Consider the following 26083-nt stretch of genomic DNA (forward strand, 5'->3'; position numbering starts at 1 on the left):
TTTTTTGACCGCCCCTCGCCCCTAGGTGAGATGTCGTGTTTTTTTATACCAAGACGGTGGCAAACAAGCATACGGCCCGCCTGATGGTAAGTAGTCACCGTAGCCTATGGACGCCTGCAACACCAGATATATTACATGCGCGTCGCCGACCCTTTAAAAACCTATACACTCCTTTTTTGAAGAGAAGATTTATCGCGGCCCCCTGATCTCACGTGAGTTTTCAATTTTTTTTTATTTTGAGTATAAGTGCGTTCTTGATTTATTAAACAAAATAGAATTTGCTCTATTGTTTTTTATTAAAAATACCTTAGAGACTAATATTTGATAGCGTTTACATTTTGCCCGAAAAAAATTACGTCGTATTAGCCCTAAACCCTCCAAGCCCCTTGTCCCTCACGTGAGATTTAGTGTGATTCGGCGCCCAGATGGGCGATAATGGACGCCCCCTAAGAAGTGGTGGTATGGCGTATCGCTCAGCTGAAGTGAGGATAATGAACGATGTAGCATGACATACCGTCCACACTGCAATTTATTGTACCTAAATAAGCCTTAGTGCAACAACATAAAGTGACTCGATGGTAAAGAGTTTTGGTGTTAGTAGTGTTAGGACTCGTCTGGTTGCATACTAAGTTGTTCTACATGTTTAGGTTTGTAAATTCCGAGATAAAATGTGGTTGCAGAAATAATTTTAGCAGTAGGTACAACTCGGTTCAGCGAACTTTGCGGAGTGGTTTTGCTCATTATTATAGGCAGTGCCGGTCGAAAAATATATCACGTAAAAATATAAAACCTTGGCAATGACCACGGCCAGCGTCTCGCGTCAGTCTCGTCTGGTTCATGGCACTTTAAAATAATAGTAATATGTAGTTTATGAAGTAAACATGTATTTTTTTAAATCTTTTCTGCTCTAGCCATTTGGATCCTCCCAAAACTGAGAGTATCTGGTATAATTAGAGTTCCAACATGAAAGGTATTAAAAACCGTGGGTTCAGGGACTAAGGTAGCGGGAGGGTATGCGCTGTGGTTGAGTATATCAGGTATCTGGTGTATGGTCGTGAAATTTCAATTGTTTGACCTCGTATTCGAGCCGTTAATTTTTTTTTATCTTGTCCGGCAGAAAAATCAATTTCTTAAGAACTTTCATAGATCCATGGCACAAGTATCAACATCCTCGAATAGTAAAGTTTAAAGTGTTTGAGTTGAGTATCCTTCTAGTATCCACCCAAGTACCCATCCCACAAATCTCTCTGTAAGCTTTGTCTGGTGGACGCTTATAGGGTACAGATTGTTTTAAACACTGCCCGTGTAGCTACCGCTGCTAACTTTATACTGTACACAGAGCTGGTAATTGGTGATGACTGTGATGAGCATGCAATACTAGGCCCATCATTAGGCGAGATATTAAATCAGTGCATGACTAAATAAATATGCCGGATGTGAAATAGTGCCGGCCGTTGAAGACAATGTGAACGAATATCTGGGCGTTTCTTTTAACTCTATAATTTTCTTTTCTAATTTAATGTTCGTTTTAAGCCCTTATTTCCTGTACTTATAACATTTGGACGGTCAACAACTGATCACAGAAATTACCCTGTTAGTGGCTAACAGTACTTATACTACTGATTCTGCCGATAAGCCGCCCGAAATTTTGCTGCGACATGATGGACGGCACACATGTTTACAATTGTGTAACTTAGACTGCCTTTTCTTTGACTGACGCCCAAATAACCGCATCTGACGGCAACCTAGGGCAGCGATATAAGCAGGGGCATGAGGTGTCTACCAGGGCAGAGTGTAAACGAATTATAAAATTAGATAGCCAAACAGTCATCGGAATCTTTTAGTACGGTCGACGGACGGATGAATATCTATATAATCTTACAATTACTGATTACTAATCAAGTCTTGACGGCAGCCATCTTTTAATATAACTTGTCAACAGCTCGACACGGGTCAGAGGCCAAACAATTTCAAGTGGTTAAAGAACACATACGTTTTTTACCAATGAGATTAACTCAACAGAAACGCCCGTCTAACAATTTAGCTTTACTAATGCCATTTTGATTACGCGAATTATATTTTTTACGCAACAGCAAACGTTATTAAGTAGGCAAGATGAGAGATGTAGATTTAATTCAAACATCGGTCACGGAAGAGACTGGGTACAGTAAATCTTCCTCAGAAGTAGTAGTAATAATTGCTACTTTTATTATCAAGGTTCACATAGTTTTGAAAATTTAAAATAAATACTCAAACAGGGAGTAAGACAGTGAAAAAACCATTAAAGCCATCATGATTTATCATGCTCTGTCAAAGTAATATTTATGCTTTTAAGTAAGAATATTTTGCTGTCTGTATGTACGAATGATAAAACAAATGGAGGTCAAAATTAAGAAATGCATCGCAGTACCAATTACACTTCTTATGACAAAGATGTTCCCTTAAAATTCATTTCCATTGTGCTCTATGACTAATTAATAAATTCATTACAAATTGAACCACATGCACAGATGACTTGAGTACAAACTTTGGTGAACAAAACCAAAACAGCTTATAAGTAATACTTTTTCAATGCGCATATGATATTTAAGAAAGCGCAGAACAGGACTGTAGGGCTAATTCTAATGTAGGTATTTCAATAGTGGCGTCTATTGTACTTTTTTCTATCTTGAAATTCTTGAATAGGTCAATTGTGATAGAGGAAGCAAGCAATTGGAAGCTGCGGCTTTCTCAGCCAAGCTATCTATTATGAATGTGGTAAATGTGAAATAATAGACGTTATGACTGAACTAAGTGAATTAGGTATTAGTAGAATGGATTCATTTTGAACAGTGTATTAAGAAAGCTTTTAATGTTAGAGATACCATAGGCAGGCCAAAAATATCCTTATATGTATTATAACATTTTTGGCCAAAAACATACTCTACACTTAGACTGTATCTTGAGGTAGTTGAATTAATGTAAACAACGTGTTTTTTTATTTTCGCCGAAAATTTTTCGGGTACTTGAAACATAATCAGTTAACCAACCAAATAGAAAACAGCTTGGATCTGTTACTTCATCGTTCTGGCTTTAACCTGTTTTATTCAATCGTGTAATCTACCCTCAAATGACTAAATATTCTATCTCGTTGTAGGTTCATTACTAAGGTCGAATTATTAAAAAACTAAATTACTATTGATTAATCAAATCATCCCGATATATTCTTATTAACAAAATAGCACGGTTACAGCAGCTTCGTTGTTACGTTTAGTAAGTAATAATGTATATCGTAGTAAAACTTCTGTAAAGGGGCCCATTGACTATCAGTCCGCCGGACGATATCGGCCTGTCAGTTAGAACAAAAATTTGACAGTTCCGAACAACTGACAGGCCGATATCGTCCGGCGGACTGATAGTCAGTGGGCCCCTTAAGTTTTGTTTTAGCACATCGAGTTAAATTAATTGACTTGAAGAATTTTCTTGTCCAATAAAATACCTGATTGTGATTTGTTTACATTCTTTTACATACAGTCTATAAACAAATAAAAAAAATATAATAAAAACAATACCCACTTTTGACGAGGCCTGTAATTTAATATAGATAATCTCATACTAATTATTATTTAACAATTGAGGTGGTAATCTCGTTTATAAGAATGATCAGAACGAGAGATTATACGAGTATGTATGAAGCATTCTATGTACCTATAGGAGGGCATAAAAAAATCAGAAGCTGAGCCCAGCAGGCGTACATCGCATCTAAAAAGTGCGTTACCCACCAGGAAAACAGAACGCCATAAGCTTATTAAAAATTCAATTAACAAAGCAAAAAAGAGACTGCACGTTCATTATTGCAGAAAAAAGGTAAAAGAGAATCAATCTCAAGCAACGATGTAAGATGAATGAGCAATCAGTGCTGGTTTGTTGACCTGGCAGACGCATAAAAAAGAAGCTAGATAGCATGGAGTCTACAAATTGATTGGTGCCATAAAGAAATACTGTGACCTAATAGTGCGAGAGACGACTGAACTTGACGTAAAACCGTCCAGTGCTATAACTATGGTCCACATGTAATTAGGTATCAATAATATTGTCTTCGGTTACCGCGATAGTTACTCATGAAATAAAACTATGAAAACGGATTATATCGCGTATATTGAATTTATAATACATCCCGCCCCACCCCACCCGTCACCCGGGTCACCCGTTGACCACGAACGCTGTAAAGGGTTCGAAACGTCGGGATGTATTATAAATTCAATATACGCGATATAATCCGTTTTCATAGTTTTATTTCATAGGTATCAATAGTTGTATGTTTAACGGCAGCGGTTACGTTGCGTTGTGGCCGGTCCGTAAGCAAAATAATTCATAAGCGATTCTTTTATGACAAAGTATATAGATATATTTTTGTTTGTATACTAATTGAGTTTATTTTACTTTCATGATGGACCCAACTCATAATTCAAAAAGTCACAATTTTTGCTATGTTAGCCTATATATATCACTAATATCTACGTGTGCATAACTATATATAGTCTGGCAATCCTATTTTGTCAAATGAAAAAAGAAGGTGCAAAAGATACAAATTTCCCGTACAAATATTGAATTTCCAGCCTTTTTTCTACTGATAAATTGATTTGCCAGACTAAAATACAATACAAACATTGTCTCTTATGTAAGTGTGCACACATTCGTAAACTAGGTATTATTAGCTGAAATAGATATCATAAACGAAAGAAAAATGAGTTAGAAACATAGTTTTTTTTTTTTTTCAAGAAAACTGACAACCCATAGGAAATACCCGCTCTGCTCTCGGACTCAAACCGCAAGTACTCAGGTCACGTCGAAGTATGCAATAAAATACATGAGCTATAGCACTAAGACTGGGTTTTCAGGCTGTGCATACTAATATAGCCTCGCGGAACTGTTTATCCAAACACTAGTTATTCCTACTATCGGGCATATCGAATCTAAAATCCAGTTTTACTTGATCTATAGGCCCCTCCAGACTGTGTGCGTGTATCACGGCGCGACTTCGCGGAGAGAACATGTCGCGACGTTGACGTATGACTCCACACTCGCAAACTTCACGGCGATTTCGCAGTTAAGTTCTCGCCAAGATGGCGGAAAAGCATCAGCTGATCGAGCTTAACTGCTAGTTATCTACGTGATTTAGCTATTTTTCCATTTTGTTTTGTTGTAAAACCGTAAAATATAGCCGCTTTATATAATATAATTATTATTTATCTTGCCACATATGAGTCAAAATAGTGTGTAATTGGAGTCTTGCCAGTTCGCGCTTCGCGCCTCCTTTGACGCGGGCTAATAAACCGACAAAAAACGGGGAACTAGGCGCGAAGGCGTGAACAATTTTCGAAATCGACACCACATTTACGTTCGCGGCTTCGCGCCGTGATTCGTGCATGAGTGTGAAGAGCCCTTTTGGATTACGACTTGTAGTTACTAATCTAGAGATCAACTTGTAGTGACAGAAGTCGGGTATGGAATGCTATGTAAAATACTAAGGATCGGTTGCACCAACTGTTTGTCATCGTTAAAGAGTTCGGTGGCACTTAGACCAGTACAAATTTATCTATAGTCGAACCTACACAAACAAATGAGTATACAGTTTATTATTCGGTCCTGTTTTGCACTTTTGTTCAACTATATACCTTATATACAAGTGTTTAATGTTGAAACTTGTTTATCGAGTAAATGGAGTATATGTCCTTTTGGTTAAACGCTATTCAGAGCTAAGACCTGTTGACGTAGCCAACGACATGGATAAGTTTGTAATACTAAGTCAAACGCCGAAGATAAACATCTGATATGTCAGCCAGACCGATGTGTGAATTCACCAGGAGCTCATTTTGACTTGTTTTAATGTCGGTTCTTGACATGACATTACAGTTTGTTTGTAAAACACTGGTATTGGTAACGACCACTTTTACCAAAGAGGATATAATAAGATAGAGCGGTACTGTCATAGTAAATTTTGTAACCACAGTAAATTCACTGCCATCTATTGACATACTTTAAAACTAAAAATGAAGATTTATAAAAATACGTTAAAATGTATTTAAATATGGATAAATTATATTTTTATATGCATTTTTTATTTTTATATGATTTCGACCCATGTTCTTTCACTGATATGCGTTAAAATTATAAACAACAAACGAAACCGTCAACGCCCTCTATACGAGAGTAGGCCAAAGCTGGTGGCGCCATCTGATTGAGAATCAAATTTTCGTGATTTTCGAGGCACGTTTTTTTCCTTAGACTGTATCCATCTATTACAGAGTTATATTTATCTTTGGTTTTACTTACAGGTAACTTTTTTACGAGACTACGGGAAGGGAAGGGTCGATTTTGACGAATATGGTGTCAGACGATAAGTTTCTCTTGCCCGGATGATAAAGCCTAACCCCCTTATTCATAAAACTTTACGGGCCTGATTTAGTTAAATTATGTTTTATCTCTGTCTTACAAATACACAAGTCAAAATGACAGATAAAGACAAACGATTCATAGCTAATTCAGGCTATTAACGCGTTTATGAATAACGCTAATAATCTTTAATTTAACCATTTTCAAGAAGGAAGTTCCGTACGAAAACTAACTCGTCGTCGTATACCTTACCTATACCTATAAATTAGTTTAAATTAAATCATTATTATTACGACCAACTTGGAACATAATTTACATAAAATTATAACAAACAACACACTCATATATAACAATAAATTACATTAAAATTACTAAAAATCTCACAGCTTCACCAGCTTCTCAGCTTCAGCTACTTAAAGCTTCTTCAGCTTCAGCTTACTTTAGGTACTAAAAATAACCATTCTTACAATCCTTTGCCTTAATCGGCTAAAAATAGCTTGTCATGTTACGAGCTGCCTTTAAAAAATGTGGAAAAGAGCCTAGCAGTAAGATTCCCCGCGCATTTAATTAGAAATCAAATCACGTATCTGAAGAGTTTTCCCACTGAATTTACTCATAATGGAATTGAGATAAAATTTGTCATTGGGTTGCGATTGTGCAGTTCAAATTAGATTTCGCAATTCAAAAATTTTATAATGTATGTGAAAACATCGGGAGAAAATTAGATGACAGCTCACTAACGCCTAATGCTAGCGAGCGGCGACCGAAGCGAATGATCCTGTTAATAGAGTGATGACTAGGAAGACAACACACGTGATCTTGAATGTTCGGAGAACAGTTCTAGTTCTATACTGCGACAGTTCATTCCACAGTTTAGCTGTGCGATGCAAGAAATTTCTGGAGAAACGCACAGTTGAGGACTGCCAACCATTTAAGTGGCATCATAGACAATATAATGATATCCTTACTTTCCTTACTATAGTCCACAGTATAACCAGTACAAAGTAAAGACAACAGTGGGTGTATATGGGCGCAGTTCGAACAGTTCCCGCTTTCCGCGTCAAGCTAACTGTTCTCCATTGTGGCCGATTTTCACGCCCGCCTCGGTGGCAATCAGTGACCAGCAACAAGACAGAATATTAAATTATTCACACGGCGTTCGGTGGTCATTTTACTGTATCGAACTGTTAGAAACTATATTTTTATGAAATGTTTATTTTTTAATCAGATTAGAAATTTTATAACCTCAAAAGTATTGGTAACTTTTTTCTCCAAAATTAAATCTATGTTACAATGCACTGAATTATAGTGTCGTTTACATATGTACCGCTATATTAGATTCTACATAGGAAGAAAAAGTTAATAACCACTATTTTAGAGGTTAGAAAAATTCTAATCTTAAAAAACGGGGTATAGTAGAAGTAATATGACCGAAGAGCTGGCGGCTTTCTCGCACAACGTATCAGCATTGCGATACAGCGGGGAAATGCCGCCAGCATCCTTGGTACAATGCCTCAAGGGCCTATTTTAGATTTAAGCTAGTTATCAATTTCGTTTACGTAGTACCACTGTATATATCTTGTATGTAAATAAATGTTTCTTGACAGTATATTTTGTATTGTTATCTTTTTTACTTTTATTTTATTTTATGTGATAGTCAGCAAACGAGCAGACGAGCCGCCTTATGGGAAGCAGTCATCGTCGCCCATGGACGTAAGCAACATCACAGGAGCCACTTAAGCATTGCCGACCCTTGAGAACCCTAAATACCCGCTTCTTGAAGAATCCCATGTCGTAGCACAAAGGAAATACCTCAGGAGGCAACTCATTCACATTCTGCACGTTCTGGGAAGAAACGAGCGGGATGCCCGCTTATTCATGGTGTGCCATGTGTCTAAGAAGTGAGGATGAGCTTTGCTCCTTTGGTGGGAGGTGCGGTGATAGAAACGAGACGATGGCACCAGATCAAAAAGTTCTTCGGAACATTCCCCATTGTACAGACGGTAGAACATGCAAAGAGAGCCAACGTCTCTCCGAAGACTAAGAGGTTCTAAGCCGTCAGTAAGTTCAGGATTGCCGACAATACGAACTGCCCGACGTTGGATGGAGTTAAGGGGAACGAGCTGGTATTGTGGAGCGCCAGACCAGAGATGAGAACGGTCGAACTTGTTATTTGTTCGTTGCTTTTAATTTTATTATCTAATTTGTGTAACTGTAAAACACTTTAAATGTATGGTAAAGTAGCGGTACAGAGCGCTGTTGTTTCAACAAAGGAGAATCCAATCTAATGTATACAAAGTAATACGTTAAATACTAAGTATCGTAAATTATCAAATAAGCAATTTGTTATCTGTACTGAATGTACTTTCTTTGCATAGTGTCCTTGTGCGCATAACGGTGGCCAGTGGCTAACGAATGTCTTCTTTATGACTCGGGTCTCATTATCAGAGACACTTCTAATTATATATGGAAAAATAGCGGTACAGAGCGCTGTTGTTTCAACAAAGGAGGATTCAGTCTAATCTACTACAAAATAATTTGTAGAAGAAAACTGCTTGTAAAAATGCTTAATTAAAATTATCTAAAACACCCACTACGGCCTGGGCACTTCAGCCTGCCTACAAAAAGCTGAGGCCTATTTCACAACTCCTACGGTAGATACTTTTGCCAACCAACCAACGGGGTTTGCTGATCATAATATATGCATTTATTCAAGTACGCTACTCATCCTGATCCTGAGCTAATCTTATCAAGAAACAGACTCGCTCCGCTCACAGCAGATCGCGATGTCATTGTATCGCCAAAACTGTACATACTCACTCATGCCCACCGCAACACATGAACCCTATCGGGCCCCATACTTAGCCTTAGCAAATATTTAGAAAAAAGACGAGGCCGCGCGAATTCCCCGGTAGATGTTGTTTAAGTAAACAAATGCCGGTCTAGTACTCCTGGCCGGTGGCTTGACCATTAAGCCGGCTGTTTGACATATCATTAGTGGTTGTTTAAGTTGGACGTGTCCTTGGTTACTGGGTACAGTGGGACGGAACTATTGGTTAATTATTTTTGTTGACCAAAACCACAAGTTTAAATAGGTATTAAAGAGTATGTGCCTTCTGCGATGGACCGTCAAAACCGAGCTAGAGTTTATGAAGATCCTCCGCATGTTTGAGGTGCCTTAGGACAACAACCTTTTTTTACTAAGGCGAGAACTAGAACCTTGTGCACAAGAATGGGAAACACAGGCGCTCCAAACCTATGAATACACTACAGAATAGAATTGGCTTATGTAGTGCTGCTAGGTATCCACAATTCCCACTGTCTAACAAAACCGATATGATAGCACAAAGTCACGACTCATGTCACCCCAACGCATGTCACATTTTCTCTTTTTCTCACTTTGCATCAATAGGTGTTCGGAGCAATCGACAAGCCCAACGCGCCTAAAAAATTCAGTTATATGCCACTGGTAGTAAGAAGTTACTAAGCCAAACGTAAGACAAACTTATTGAATAAATGTGTTCGGTTTTTGGAGCCGACTGTACAGCATCTAAACCACCTGTCAAGTGTTTCGATAGCACTTGAAACACAATCGTTGTAGGACGGAACGTGATTAAATTTCCGTTACGCGTTCAAACATTTTTTTCCGATGGGACACAATTAGCAATACTTTAAAAAAAAACAGCGAAGACCATATCAGGCCTTGATAAGTTTAGATTGGCTTCCATAGCTGATATTACAGAGAAATATAATGTTCAAACTAAACTTCCAAAACCAATACGTTTTAAGTAGTACTTTAACTTAAAAGAGTTTGGGTAAAGACGCATAAGCCGCAACCCTGAATGTACAATCGAATAAACTGATTTGTGACCCACCATAGAACGTTTTCACAGTAAGTATCATAATCATTTTAATATTTAAATAAATGTAATGCCATTGACGTAGTTTATTTGAAATGATTCCACAGTGGGTCAGGAATCAAGTTATTCGATAGTACGTACAAACATAATTATTGTAGCATGTACACGTCCTGGAACCTCGGAAAAAGCAGAGAAAAATTAAAATCTAATTTTAAGAGAAAATAGGAAAATTAGACAGATGCTAGATATAAGATTCCGAAATGCTCTAAACATCTGTAGGTATAGTAGTTTTTACATACGAACTCAACTAACTACATATAACAACCATGGCTTATCTAACTAGCCACACGACGCCCGAACGTCATTGTCCTGCAGACTTAAACATGAATACAAATCCTAGACATCCTTTTTACAATTGTAAAAGCCAATCAAGTGATTGGCCGTGGCAACGATAGCACAATGAATTCCTGGCATTTTTTATGGGTGAACAATGGGACCAAACGAGCGAACCTAGACTCAGACCGCCCCGCAGTGACTAACCGGCGTATCGTTGTTGTGTCATGACGGAATCATATTTTGTGGAGTTCCGTGATCGTAAGGAGAACCTGTAGAATGGCTGCCGCTATCTGTTTTTGATTACCTTTTTCTAGGCTTCTTGTGCGTTTAGTGGACTATGATATGCTTTCTTAAGGCTGCCTTTTCACTGAGGTGGAGTTGACACAAGTGCGGGAATCAACCAATAGCACACCTCTTCTCCGCTCTGCTGGATTACAACCAATCCTATTGGTTGATTTCTGCACGTCTTCTCTCATTTCCGCCACCTTAGCTTTTCCATAGGTGCATTTAAATCACATATGTTTCATAAAAACATTTTACTTTTGTTTCCGATAAATAAAACTTGAATCAACATAGTTTCGAAAATAATATCTGAGTGGAATAAAATCCTAATGCATTAGGTGTTACAATCGAGTGTCAAGTCGATCTACATCTGATTGAAATATAGTTTGTAAGTCTTTTGCGTGAGAAAGTAGACACTCCCATGTAGTATTTAAGCGTCAATTAAATAAGGCTTTACACTACATTCGTATTTTAGCTATACAACATTTAACTACGCGTAACAATTACTTAGTGTTAGCCGATAGGCAATATTCACGGTTTAATAAGAAACTGCACGCTTTTTCATTGTTTTTGTTAAACCGAGCGATTTTAGTATGCGTTTATAATTTGTACATCGATCGTTTTACAATCGGAATACCTTTTAAATCTACTTGCATTCGATATTGGACTCTATCAAAAGACCATAGGGTATTATTTTAAGTTGGCAATTGAAGTGTGGTAATAAGAGTCACACATCGATTATTCTTATAAAATGTGTTGTTGTCACCCGTCATTGCGTTCGTAATTTAAAACTGGTACATATCAGATAACAATTCGAGACGTCATTATTAGCATACTAGGTTTTGACTGTTGGCTTTGTCCGATTTCAGATTCGATATGTCGTTAGATCAGGAGATTAGACAGGTTGCTGCTGCTATGCTAGTTATACTTATTATTACAGCGCTGTTCACATCACTTAGCGAGTAGAAAGCCCACATAAGAAAATATTGGTACGTTCTCTGGTCTGTTAAGGATCTCCAGTATTCAGGTACACTGGTCCGCTTGATTACATGACTCGTATACGACGGATAGGAGCGGTTATATAAAAAAAACATAGCATAGACTACAAATGACAGATTACGCATAGAAGCACGAAAACTGCGCGATTATTCCCACATGATGCTCTTTTGCTAGTAAAATACGCGAGGCGCGGCATCCAGTAGCATATAACACCATACAAAATAGTTGTCTGGGTACCCCACAACATAACACACGCCTACTTGAGCTTACCGGAATTTTGTGTAAGAATGTTCCTATAATATTGATATAATCCTACGATAATCTATATATCTGATATTTGAATTTTACATGAGCCCGGATCCTCAATGTGAACGCAACTGATATGAACGGTTACGCTCCCATACTAAATTAAAACCATCCAACTATAGTCCTGTACTATGTACTACAACTATGGGCCACTACTTGAGGTCGTTATTAAGTATAAGTGCCTATGTTTATTTGGTCCGAGTCTTTTATTTTAATTATAAAAACGTTTTGCCATAGAACAATACATTCAAATAATAGTCTTAGTTAAACGAAGATATTCGAGTTAATTTCGGATCATACTTAGGAGTTTTTAGACTATAGCTGTGTGGTTTTACCTACAGAAAATGTGTGGTATACGCGAGTCATCTACTTGCTGTGTCTAATATAAAAGTGATCTGTGAGCTGTAGTAACAAACAGGAGATGCACGATAAAGAGACTATGGTAAAAAATATTTTAGTTTATAATTAATGAGAAATAGCAATCAGATGTCTTCGAAATTACCAGAGCACCCACACAATGATCCGAAAGCGTGACTGAGCGTGGATCGGGGGACAATCTAAGACATGAGATCTAGATTGTAGAACAACCGCCTCCGTTGAAAAAGCACTACAAAGAACCCATGCACTGATAAAAAAGAAAGGAAAAAATGCATTCTAAGACAGGCTGGCAAAAATTACAAATCATCCCCTGCCAATGACCCAAGTCTAGACCGAGCCCAGTGTCTGCGAAAAAACATCCACAATAACAATTTGATGAGCAAATACTATCTGGTGTATCGGAGGTTTTTTATCAGCACCCATTTTAAAGTATTACTCTGCAAATGTGGCCGGCCTTTTAAATTCGCTTCCAGCTATCTCAATTCATATGTTGGCTAATTGATATTAATGTTTTTGTTTCGTGCAATTTGTCTAATGGCACTGACTTGTAATATTTTAAGTATTTTATAAAATGGCAGATCGCGGGACGAGTCACACACGTTTATAAAGTGGTAAGAGAATTTACAATATTATGCTCATGTTATTTTTTTAATTGAATCAACTTACATGGCGTGCAGTAATCGGAATCGTAAAGGCATTTCTACATATTTTTTTTCTATCGCTGCGCGTTTAGTAAATTTGCATCTAAAGTCGATTTGGGCCGCATTTTTTTGCACCGTTGCAAAAATACGTCACGGTGTATCGTGCGTTGAAAATTTTAATCACGAACAAGTCCTGACGCTGAAGGAAAAAAGGTGGGAGACCATTGAACCTGAGCACATTGAAATTCGTGGGCGCGAAATTTGTAAATTGCAAATGTCTAGACTACGTTCAAGGACTCGAAGCTAGATCCAAGCCGTCGATTCGATGCGCCTGCGATCGCGATTTGTAATTGTTCGTGTGTTTGTGCGCATTGCTAATCTTATAACACGTGATGGATTATTGGCGTTATTTTAGTAAGAACGAGAAGACACTTGTAATTTCTCATGGCGTTATTCATTTGTCAAATCTAACAAACCGTTGAGAATCGTTTGTCCTTCCCTATCCGTCATTTTGACATTTCCGTTCATTAGAAAGAGGCAAAATTTAATAGAAGTCAATAAAGGGGTTAATGTTTACCCGACTGACGATCACTATAAAGAACATCAGGTTATGCTTTTAAATATACCAAATACATCCAGATCCATGTGTGATTAATTTGTTTTCTTCAAATCTTTGATCTTTATTAAATATGGTATTAAGTAGTAGTACTAGTAGTAGTACTAGTAAACACTTTATTGCACAAAACAAGTACATAACACCAAAGATAGATATAACTCCGTAAATAGATGGATACAGTCTATGGAAAAAACGTGCCTCGAAAATCACGAAAATTTGATTCTCGATCAGATGGCGCCACTAGTTTTGGCCTACACTCGTATAGAGGGCGTTGACTGTTTCGTTTGTTATTTATAATTTTAACGCATACCAGTGAAAGAACATGGGTCAAAATGATATAAAAATAATTAATGCAAATAAAAAAATCATTTATCCATATTTAAATACATTTTATCGTATTTTTATAAATATTTATTTTTAGTTTTATAGTGTGTCGACAGATGGCAGTGAATTTACTGGGGTTACAAAATTTACTATGACAGTACCGCTCTAGTATAAGTTACTCTATGATAACACAGAGAGGATACAGTAAATGTGTACAAAGGCGAACTTATCCCCTTAAGGGATTATGTATATGCGGCATGTGTTTTCTGTCACAAAAATCGGATTTTTCTATTATCTCTATTTTTCTGGTTAAAGGGCAAGGTCAGGGGCATGTGAAGTTTACGAATTACGCTTTATGTGTAGAATTATTATTTAAAATACTATTCTCCACAGGTGAAAAGTTAAGTTAAAAGGAAAGTGGTATATAGAAATATTTATTCCGCAAACCAATAAAACGAGAAGGAATAAAAAACATAAAACATCAATTAATAAACGTTATCATCGGACACTAATAATAATAAGGTAAACTGACGCATACAACTTCAATAACTTTAAAGCTTAAATACTTAATAAATCTAATTTATTGATATATTTGGACACCCGGCTTTTTTTCGGTACATTTCGGTAGCTTCCGATTTAAAGATTCAGAATTTGTAATCGATTTGAATATATTCGATCATGAATCGATGAAAGACACCGAACGCTTTGTATTCAAGGCATTATATGTATAATTCTGTGGGTGGTAACACCGAGTACTTGTGTAGAATTTGGTATTGTGCTATCATTTTTGTTTGGAAGAGTTATGTGCGCTACAGTTCACATTGAGGTGAAGAACTCTATGTCAATACCGTAGTGTTTGACTGTTTACTACCTTATTAGAGTAACGTAAGGTCTAAGTTGAGAGTATACGTAGGTCGTGTCCCCAGGCCCGTTCCCTGACAACTCACATCGGCTACCTTTTTCGTAAATTGTCAAAACCATAAGATATGGAGTAAGAATATGGCGTCAATATTTTGGTTTTATTATATTATTAATACCTACCAAAGGGTAAAAACGGGACCCTATTACTAAGACTCCGCTGTCCGTCTGTCACCAGGCTGTATCTCATGAACCGTGATAGCTAGACAGTTGAAATTTCCACAGATGATGTATTTCTGTTGCCGCTATAACAACAAATACTAAAAGCAGAATAATATAAATATTTAAATGGGGCTCTCATACAACAAACGTGATTTTTTGCTGTTTTTTTCCGTAATGGTACAGAACCCTTCGTGCGCGAGTCCGACTCGCACTTGGCCGGTTTTATAAACACTTTTACTAGTACGCTTTTTAACTTACAGTTCTTGGACCCTATGTTTAAAGGAAAGCCACCACTGCTGTTTTAAACTTTTAAATAAGGTTGAACTTTTAATGTTAAGGTGGGTGATTAACATTGGTAGTTTAAAATGAATCAAGGAAAATCGTATTTTTTGAGAATTCGGGGTTTCTTAACCCCACTACCTGTTTTCACACATGAAAAAAAAAGACAGCAAATATTAGTAAAAACGACCGGTTTGATTTTATGAAACACTCGGTAACCTATCACCTCCGCTCGTCAATGTACGAACATTGTTTTTTCTCTCTTTTTTCAATTACATTATATCCTTGCAAAGTTATTTAATGCCGGTGGCGAAATTGGGTACTAAAAAATGTACATAGTGACTGAACCAATCGATAGACGCCAACGCCAATTTAAAATGTCGAAGTAAGTTTGTATTAAAATGATGCGATGACAGGCAATGCGCATGATTCGCTGGATCGACTGACAAGCTAATGCATGCCAAATGGTGGTGGGTTTGAAAAAAGCGTTGTCCGATAACCGTTTTTAGAATCCGTAAGTGTTATTGTTAATATTCAATGTTCGATTAGATGCTATTAACAATTTTCAATCGTAGGTATAGGATTTGTGTACGTACATCTGTAACGTCCGCCTGGCAGTTATCTTAGGTCAGATTATTTATTTGACAGATGACATATAAACCAGTATGAAAATAAGGGCAAACGAGGGTTAAGTTTCACTACGGCGTGCGCCGATATCGCTTTTTAAACACTTAAAATCTAAAAAATTCGCAAAATCGTAAATTATTCTAACGACATAAACCTAAGGCAGTCAAGTCAATAAATCCATCTATCGTAATAGCCTATAATAAAGACAATATTTACTTAAAACCCAGGATTAGAGTCGTAAAACTAGCCAAACAACTAAATACAAACGCTAGAATTCCTCTATAATTTATTATTTTAGGTCGTTGTCACCGTGAGTGATGTCAGACAGACAGACAAATGACGGGGAAAAAATTAACATGAAAAAAACATACAATGGCATTGTGTGGCTAATGTAATGGAGGTTGGATAAAAAGATGCAGAATTTCTGGTAGTTTAGAAAAAGCCAACAGGATTTGCATAAAGTTTAGACTGTTGGATAAGACGGGTTTTGAGAAATTGTTACATGAGCGGTAATTTAATATAAAATGTTTAGTATGAGCGCAACATGTCGGGTCATGAGCAAAGGAAGCCTGCATACGTCTGTAAGAAATTCTAGTTAGCCTAGTCGTGTGGCCCATATTCTCTTGTAAAGAAGAAACGCTTTCCATATAGCTTTTCGTATATTGTCGAATTCATGACATTTATACACATATCGATAATTTTTAACACTATGATATATGAATAAATAGTTTACGTCTTTTCTCTTATACACGAATGTAGGTACAAAAAAGTTAAAAATGTAGAGAATCCTTCAAGCTTATTAGTTATTGGTGTGTGCTTGCGAGCAATTATCAGATTCGTTAAACGTTTGACAGGTTAGTAATTGACAAATGATTATGTCAAATAACGACAGTCTCACGACACGGCTGTCTGAGAGGAATACGGTTTTTTTGTACGGTTCCGCTAGCGGGTCATAGGCACGAAATGCAATGGCTTCGAGAGAACACCGCGGGTGATGTTTGGAATGAGGCCGGGTTTTATACTTATAATTATATATTTTAATAAGAAAACTTTCGTGAGACACCGACATATTAAATATGTAAAACGTATTTTAAGTCTAAGACTCCTTTACATGTTTCGCTCAATCCAACGAGGTCAACGAGGAGCTTTAGCGGATGAAGTGTTGTGTGCAACCCATCATTTTACAATAATGCCGAAAACGAGGGTAGTTTCTCGTCTGCCCTGCCGCCGCTGTCGCTTGCGCCGATCGGTCGCGGAGATCTGCAGCCCGCAGTCTGCGTCGTTCCGCCAACTCGTACTCCCGTTGAAGCTCGTAATGCAGCAAATCATGTCGAGCAATCTTCGACTTAAAATAAGTGCGTGACCCGTTTTAATATAGGTACATATTTACAAGATAGAATTAGGAACAGTGTGATAAGGGAAAAGTGTGGACTGAGCGAAGATGTGGTGACAAAAATTGAGAAAGGTATGTTGAGATGGTTTGGACACGTGGAAAGAATGAGTGAAAGAAGGCTAACAAAGAGAGTATATAAGGGAGAGGTAGAAACGGGAGTTAGAAGGGGCAGACCTCGGCGGACTTTCTCTGATCAGATCGGGGAAATCCTGAAGAAAGGTCAGGTCAAGAGCACCATAAACCGGCGAGCGTGTATGAGGAATGCTATGAAAGTGAAGGAAGCGAAAGAGGTATGTCAGGATCGTAGCAAGTGGAAATCCGTGGTCTCTGCCTACCCCTCCGGGAAATAGGCGTGATTATATGTATGTATGTATGTATGTACATATTTATAATTATATATCTGTAAGTATGAGAAGTTTGAAATTAGTTGATTATCTTTAAAACGCTCTAGTATCCTAATGTAATTCTAATCCGGTTCGCCACAAAAGCCGACTCATTGTCAATAACAATACACGGCTACCCGATCGGGTGACCGGGTGTTACAAAAGGCGGTGTAATTGTATACTGCACAAAGACAAAGAAGCCGATCGGAGTCAGCGGAAATCGGAACTCGGTGGCTAGTCAGCAATTGATGCCACGAGGACTCCTATTGGAGCAAAGGACAGAGTTTTAATGGAAATAATAATCAAGGATTGGGTAAGTGAAACACTTGGGTAAGTGGGGTCACCTGTCTTCATGTGCAAGATGCGAAAAGATGGATGTTCTCGTAAATATCACGAAACTTTCACAAGAAACAGACAAAATGTAATTCTTTATTTATATTCATGGGTTAATAATGCATTATCTTTCCCAAAAATTTAAAACCCAACTAATCATTTCCCAACTTTACATAATCTAACCTAACCTATAACCCAACCTAGTACGTCATTTTCATTTCCCAACTATGGGGTTGGGAAATGAAATGGTTGCGAAATAATTATTTGGTAAAAGTTATTCGGCCAAATGAAACTTATGCGAAAAGTTGGTTGGCAAGTGAAACAATTTTCGGCGAAAAGGCAGGATCCGATTTTTAGCACCTCGGCCGCTACGATATATCTGATGGCGACTATACAGGTAATGGCAGAAGTAGCTAGACGTGTTTAAGCGGATCTAAACACAATTTTATAAGAGCAATAAAAGCTAATTCAGACCATTTTAAACACCTGACCCGCATACCTACTTCTGCTACTAACTGTAGGTGTAGTGTCACATAGCGCCAGCTAGTGGTTTTCGTGTAACTACGTTTTTTTTCTGTTAGTGATAATTTATTTTTAGAAATATTGAACGTGATTTAATTTAATTATATAGTTTAGTTACAAATAGAAATATTTGTTTCCCAGTTTTTTCCTTGATATTGTGTCGATAGTTAATTAAACCTACGTTTTAAAAGGTAGCACAGTATGACTGGCAACATGCAGTTCGTGTTGTGAAGAGCACTAAATTTGAAATGGAAGAAAAGAGAATGAGAAGAAAAGTACGTACGTACGAGAAGAATGAGTAGTACGCAGGGTTAGTCATCGTTTATTGGATCTAGTGGCCGACTCTGCGCGGTTTCTACAAATTGTCTAAATAGGTAAAACGGCGGAAACTGTAATTAGCACATGCTATTCGTCAACCGCACGATAATAGCGTCCGCGACGATAATTGACACACAACAATTTGCATACAAGTTCTTTTAGCTTTACTGTCGTTTTGTTTAATATACAATGCTAAACAAATATTGTCCAATGGACGGTGAATATGTTGGAATTTGCATATCGTCAGGTGACAACCAAAAGTGACTAATTCCAAGAAAATTATTAATCAAAAATCAACCTTGTATTGATTCTATTGGTCCAATATGGCTCTGAATATGGTAGTAATTATTGTTTGTCACCTTTTTATATTATAGGTAAGTAGTTAATTTTTCCCTTCCCAGAATTCAAAAGCACATTTGAAATTTAAAATCCCGTGACAACAACTATAGGTAAAACGCCCTCTGTTGAGTTAAAATCATAACGTATCTAAGAAAATATCTGGTGTATCAATATAAACTCATATTAAAGGAGCCCACTGACTATCAGTCCGCCGGACGATATCGGCCTGTCAGTTAGAACAAAAATTTGACAGTTCCGAACAACTGACAGGCCGATATCGTCCGGCGGACTGATAGTCAGTGGGCCCCTTAAGACAACACGCCACTAATATGGCCATCCCGTTTTAGACACCAATTCTCGTGAACAAACATAAACCAATAAAATCAAAAGAATGAAATAAACACCTAATACCTAAAGAAAGAACACCTAATTACAAGATTTTAATAGGTACCCGATGTCACGCAACTAAGATGAAAAAAGGTTTAGGCATATTTCTTTCAATAATAAATATTAACAAACGTGACCACTAAAGATTACGTATCGGACAACACTATAAAAGGGTTTTTATTAAACGCGTCGTCATATCCGAGGTTCGATTTCAAATGACCACTAAATAGGTCAAAGGCACAGGCGAAAAAAGTCAAATAAAATCGCGGACCGAAATCGAAAGGCGCTATAATGGTGCAACAAAATTTGTCGGATTCGATAAATATTGTACCGAATTATTTACCTCAGAATAAAAGTATGTACAGAAATATCACTATACTTTTAATGGAAAAAAACGTTCTGAATCGCACTTAAACTATCGTGAGACATATTTCAAAATATGCAAAATTTGCAAAAGCGACTAAAAATAGTAGTGAGTAAAAACCGTACTGATAAATATTTTGAACGTTCTGAATGTTTCAAACGCTCCGATCTTGTTTTATGTGTAAATTTGTTTTGATATATTCTGAAATCTTCCGTGTTTTTTTTTAGGTACCTACTTAGAATATGTAGCTGTCATATAAATTATCTACTTACAAGGCACTGTCGTCAATAATAGTAGCAGTGGGCCACCAATCTACAAGTGTCAGTTTCAGCTCAGTATTTATCCAAAAAAAAAACATATTTACTCAAACTCAATTTCAAATTCAATAAAAACATGCGCTTAAGATTTATATACACGGTGGCTAAAAAATAAGTTATACAGGTTACTTGTGTATCCATATTAATTTTTTTAAGGTCTAATCGTTTAGGCGTTTTCATAATACCGAAAATATAATCTAACTTTTATAAATCTCCATCCTAAAACAAACTGAAAATCTTTAAGATACACTGGTAAAAGCACGGCTATAAAGCTGCAAGAGCGTTTATACGCAGTGCGCCCTCTGTTTTCTTATTCGCGCTTCAACATTTGACCCAGCTTGCTCGTGTTAGCATTTTGGTTAATATTCTCTTTTTTGAAAGGGACAGTGAATGCCGGGGCATTAGATATGCTACTTTACGCGTTGCGTCGACGTTATTCCAAGATTCAATTTGAGAACGTATCGAGAGGTCGAGGATCGGGTCAATATTCTCATGCGAAAGTATACAAGTCGTATAAGTGTTACCGATGTGCGTACTAACGCCTCTTTCGTTCTCGCCTTTGAAGGGAGGTGAAAACTTGCATTCATTTTGAGCGGTTATTAGTTCTTGAGCAAACCAGGGTAAAGTGACCTCAAGGCCCTTTTTTGTAATAGGAAGCAAACGAGCAGACGAGCCGCCTAATGGGAAGCAGTCATCGCCGCCCATGGACATAAGCAACATCAGTGGAGCTACTTATGCGTTGCCCACCTTTGAGAACCCTAAATACCTGCTTCTTGAAGAACCCCATGTCATAGCGCAAGGGAAACACCGCAGAAACTTGCACGTTCTGGGCAAAAACGAGCGAGATGCCTGCTTGTTTTCGGTTTGCCACGTGTCAATAAAGTGAGGATGAGCTTTGTTTCTTTGGCGGGAGGTGCGATGGTAAAAACGTGACGGTGGCACCAAATCAAAAAGTTCTTCAGAACATTCCCCATTGTACAGACGGTAGAACAAGCACAGAGAGCTAACGTCCCTCCGAAGGTTCCAAACCGACTGTGAGATCGGTATCACCAACAATATGAACTGCCCGACGTTGGACTCGCCTGTCGCCTTGGTAACGTCGTTTAGGCAGATGCTCAACAATGTGCTGTGATAATTCAAGAAAAAAAGAGCAGACTTCAAAAACCACTGGCCTAAAACGAAAACTTTTATCCTGACATTGACACTTTACGCAGGGCAGATCTATACTATATTTCACGTATACCCCTTGCGTGTTAGAGTATCTGCCATCTTGTGGTCTAAATTCCAAACTTTAACATTAGCGCTAATAAATAGGTAGCTCCTGTTTCGGTGCTGCTTCTCACGCACGCCCCCTATATAGTTCAGTAAACGATGTAGATCAGCCTGTTCCACAGGATACATTAATTATTACGTCACCAGTATCTAAACTTTCATTATACTCGTTTACAGACTAAATAACGCAGTATTATTTTATGCATTAAAAATAAGAACGATTTTAAACTATACTATCTCGCGTTACGATTTAATTTTCAACGCATTCGTTTAAGGATTTCCTTTTCGTGGGGACGTGTATGTTTATAGGGCAGTAAATTAAAATTGCATTAGGCCAGCATTAACATCTCATCAAAACTAACAAAAGACGGTTTTCGCTAAAAGTCACCACCGCTAATAAAGATATGTATTCATTTGAAGAAGGTAACAAATGTAGTTGTATAGTTAAGGCATATAAGCCGTTTCAGTGAAAATCATAAGGCGACATCAAGAGGACGTTGGTCTAAACAAGATTTATATGCGAGTGAATAATCTGCATATAAATCAGGATGCACAAAAAAATACTAAGTGTGTGTGTGGAACCCAGAGAGGAGTTCCGTAGAATTCCGTTATTCCCTTTACTTTTAAATATAACAGAAATATATTTCAGTATTGTCATAAATTTGTGTCACTTGGTACAGTAGCGGAAAATAATGTAACATATTTTTTCAGATACATTTCCATTTTTTAATTGCAAGTTCTCAATAACGGCTCTAGCGAAATCGATGAAATTTACAATAAAGGGGCTTATGATTCGTTCAAACTAGTTTGCCCGAGTTTTCGCGGTAGCCCGGTGGGTATTAAATTGTAAAGTAATGATTCGATTAAATTTTCAAACCAGAGGCTAACGAGGGTGAAAAATCGATCCATCTAGGTTTTATTATTGGTAAGATTCGCTTTTGAGTGTTTTCAAATAAGAAATTCAATATTTATAACATACATTAATTGAACTATTGGAACTAATTGGTGTGTGTGAAGTCCCTAATCCGCATTGGGCTAACGTGGCTGCCTATGTTGCCACGTGCAGTGGGACGTTAGTATAAATATATGATCGTGATGATGATACAATCATTGTTTTCATGATATAAAGTCTTTTTGCACGAATTTTCGAATGAATGCCTACAAGAAAATAGGAATATGATAGATTTTTTGCCGCTACTGTATGTCCCTGCTTGCTCAAAGGACACATTAACTATACAGAGTGCGTCTAAGCTAACTTTGCACCGACTTCAACAGAAAAACCGGCCAAGTGCGAGTCGGACTCGCGCACGAAGGGTTGCGTACCATTACGCAAAGAACAGCAAAAAAAATCACGTTTGTTGTATGGGTTGTTGCTGTTTTTAGTATTTGTTGTAGCGGCAACAGAAATACATCTGTGAAAATTTCAACTGTCTGCTATCACGGTTCATGAGATACAGCCTGGTGACAGACAGACAGCCGGACAATGGAGTCTTAGTAATAGGGTCCCGTTTTTACCCTTTGGGTACGGAACCCTAAAAACGTGGGTGTCATTACAATCGTAATATTTTCAAAGAAATTTGACATCTATGATGATATTGCCTAACTTTGTAATTGCAAATGTCATGCAGAGTTAGCTTGGTCTCTACTTTGCAATTCGACTAAGGATCTCTACTGAAACGGTGCGTTTTTGCACAAAAAACGTGCGAATTGCTAATTACACCTTTATTCTCAAATTTCGTTTTATGGGTGTATAAAAATGGTGCAATTAGACACAGGGGCGAATGCAGACGCATATCGGCAATAACTTTAATAGCAACTCAAATAAAAGCTTTTGAATTGGAATAAAAGAATTGGGTTGTGTATCTGGGGGCGCGGCAGTGCCCCCGACAAGACGAGCCAAGCGAAGCGCAAGGGCACTACCTACGTTTTCTCGAAGCGCTTCGTCGTTTTTTTGAACCCTCATGACTTGGGTTTGGATTATATTATACCAGATAAACAAAATTCTCAGGATATGTTGTCAATAGTGGACTTATTAAACGTACAAAGTTTCAATTGCATAGCTCTTATACTTTAGATTTTATTGATATCTAAAAAAAAACGATTTCGTCACTTACTCACTGATGATCATCAAAATTCTTAGGGAACTTCCTGAAGTCCTAGAAAGCTGAAATTTGGGATGTAAGCTTTGGCATGTACACAAACAACAAAAAAATCCTAAAACATGGAAATTTTAGCCCCCAATCCCTTAAATTACGGGATGAAAGTTTGTATGAGACTTCCGCAAATTTGGATGCTAGAGGTCTGAAAGTTGATATAGGGACCCCTTGTTATAAATAATAAAATACTTATTTCAGGACTTTTATTAAATAACCCCCCTTCCTTTAAATTAGGGGATGGAACATTGTCATAAGTAACCTACAAAAAGTAGTGAAGTCCCACCAAAAACATTTTCATGTAAAATATTGCCAAGGCGACAATATGGCACGCACTGTCAAAGTTATCAGATCTTGTGTAGAGCAAAGCTTCTAACTCTACAAGCCCTAACTTCACAAATTATACACCTTATTCAAAATATGTGGCTTGGCCGTTTCGCTACGTCACATTGGGAGCCAATTGGGGTGAAAATTTTATTCGCTGATCATTACCTACTTTTCTGTTATACAATATTCTTGTAGTAACGTCTTGGCAACATTTGACATGAAAATGTTTTTGGTGTGATAACTGTTACACAAATATACTGACTGTGCAGTTGAAAATACATGTAGGACCATTTCTTTAATATGAAAACTTTCATAAACGCTTCTTGCGGAGCCTATGACTCTTTGAGAAGGAAACCAGGAAAACACCACTAGAATAAATTCATTATAACAAAACTAAAATTTTACCATTACGCGATAAAATTCTCTAATGTTCTAATGTCATGCGGTAAGTATTCTAGTACCAGACCTACAGATAGTATGTACAGATATTGTTGAAGAAACAGTTAAACGCCTAAATATTGCATAAATTCGGCTAGATAGTGGCGAAATCTCAGATTTCTCTTTGCACAGGACCTTTAGCCATTTACTCCTTTTTTCAAATCTGTCAATACACTACTGATCTCAAACTACACGACAGAGCCTCGTCAAGAAAAGGATACTTACAACCGATACAATATACAAGCGCGATTAGTACACCAGTTTGGAGGCGTTAAATTTTATTACCTTTCGGGAATTTTGGATTTTTGGCATTCAACGTCGGCGTCCAGAAAAAAAAACAAAAAAGTTCCTAATTCACTTTTCGTTAATATGGTGCACCGTGCCGCTAAATTGTAGTAGCTTCGAGTATAATATTTAATTATCAGCTGTTTTGTTTTAATTTAAATTAGGTACGCAAAAAGGCAAAACTCATCTAGATAGCGGATAACATATCAAAGGACATATAAGTGCCGCTGCCAATGTAATTATAAGTAAAAATGTATACACATAACGCATAATTAAGAAAGATATAAGAGACGCCGCCTAAAATTGATATTCAGTATTAACCAGCCCATGATGATGGTATGGATAAATTTGCCTGGACACTTTGAAGAGCGCATGGATTTTGTTAGATCTTTGCAAATATCAATTACGTGAGCAACACGAGAACAAACATACGTGCGCTGCAGATAAATGTCATTTTTTTTAATATACGAATGTAATATAAAGATGCATTTTTTTTACACAGAATCCAAAAAAGTTGCTGGAATCCAATATGTACCTAATCAGGTCTCCTTCACAATTCACAAAGCATTGTTTCGTCATAATTGTTCAAGTTGCAAGTCTCCTGCTAACAGTCTAACTAGACTTACCTCTTTTTTCAGAAGCGAGCTGAAGCTGTATACGGGCGGCATATATCCCTTAAGGTCCTTCACGGGCCGGAGGGCCGTCCTGTTCCCCTCTGTCCTGTTCGCCGGAGGGCCCCTCAACTCTTCGATCTGTGTGCCAAGCAGCTCGTTTCGCAGGAGACAGCCATACACTTGGTAATCACGACCGCCACCTGGGCTGTCGCTGTTGGCGTCTCTCTGCGATTTTGGTGGCTGGTTCTCTGCGCCTTTGCCTTTAGCTGGAAGAGAAATGTTTGGTTGAAAAGATATATTCAGTTACATGCGACGTGGAAGAATAAATGTTAAATATATGCGACATAAATGACTTAGTTTTCATGTCAAGTTCAGAGACTCGTGTATGACGATGTGTAAAACGAGCATTTGGTTTAGGAGTAGTAGTAGTTGAATCTAATTTCGGAAGAAGAAATCATAGTAAGTTCGACTTAAATGCAAAGTAAGTAGGTACTGATAAATTAAAATGTTAAAGGAAATGCATGACCAATTAAGA

The 26083-nt window shown here is 37.5% G+C and overlaps 1 protein-coding gene across 1 annotated transcript in view; it reads right to left on the minus strand.

Moving 5' to 3' along the window:
• LOC134755000 (fizzy-related protein homolog) overlaps positions 1-26083 on the minus strand; it is a 100685-nt gene that overhangs the window by 16415 nt on the left and 58187 nt on the right. Inside the window, exon 3 of the mRNA XM_063691480.1 lies at positions 25561-25814. Coding sequence (XP_063547550.1) covers positions 25561-25814 — 254 coding nt within the window. The remainder of the gene's footprint in view (positions 1-25560; positions 25815-26083) is intronic.

The sequence above is a fragment of the Cydia strobilella genome, chromosome Z (genome assembly GCF_947568885.1).
Source record: "Cydia strobilella chromosome Z, ilCydStro3.1, whole genome shotgun sequence".
Taxonomy (NCBI): domain Eukaryota; kingdom Metazoa; phylum Arthropoda; class Insecta; order Lepidoptera; family Tortricidae; genus Cydia; species Cydia strobilella.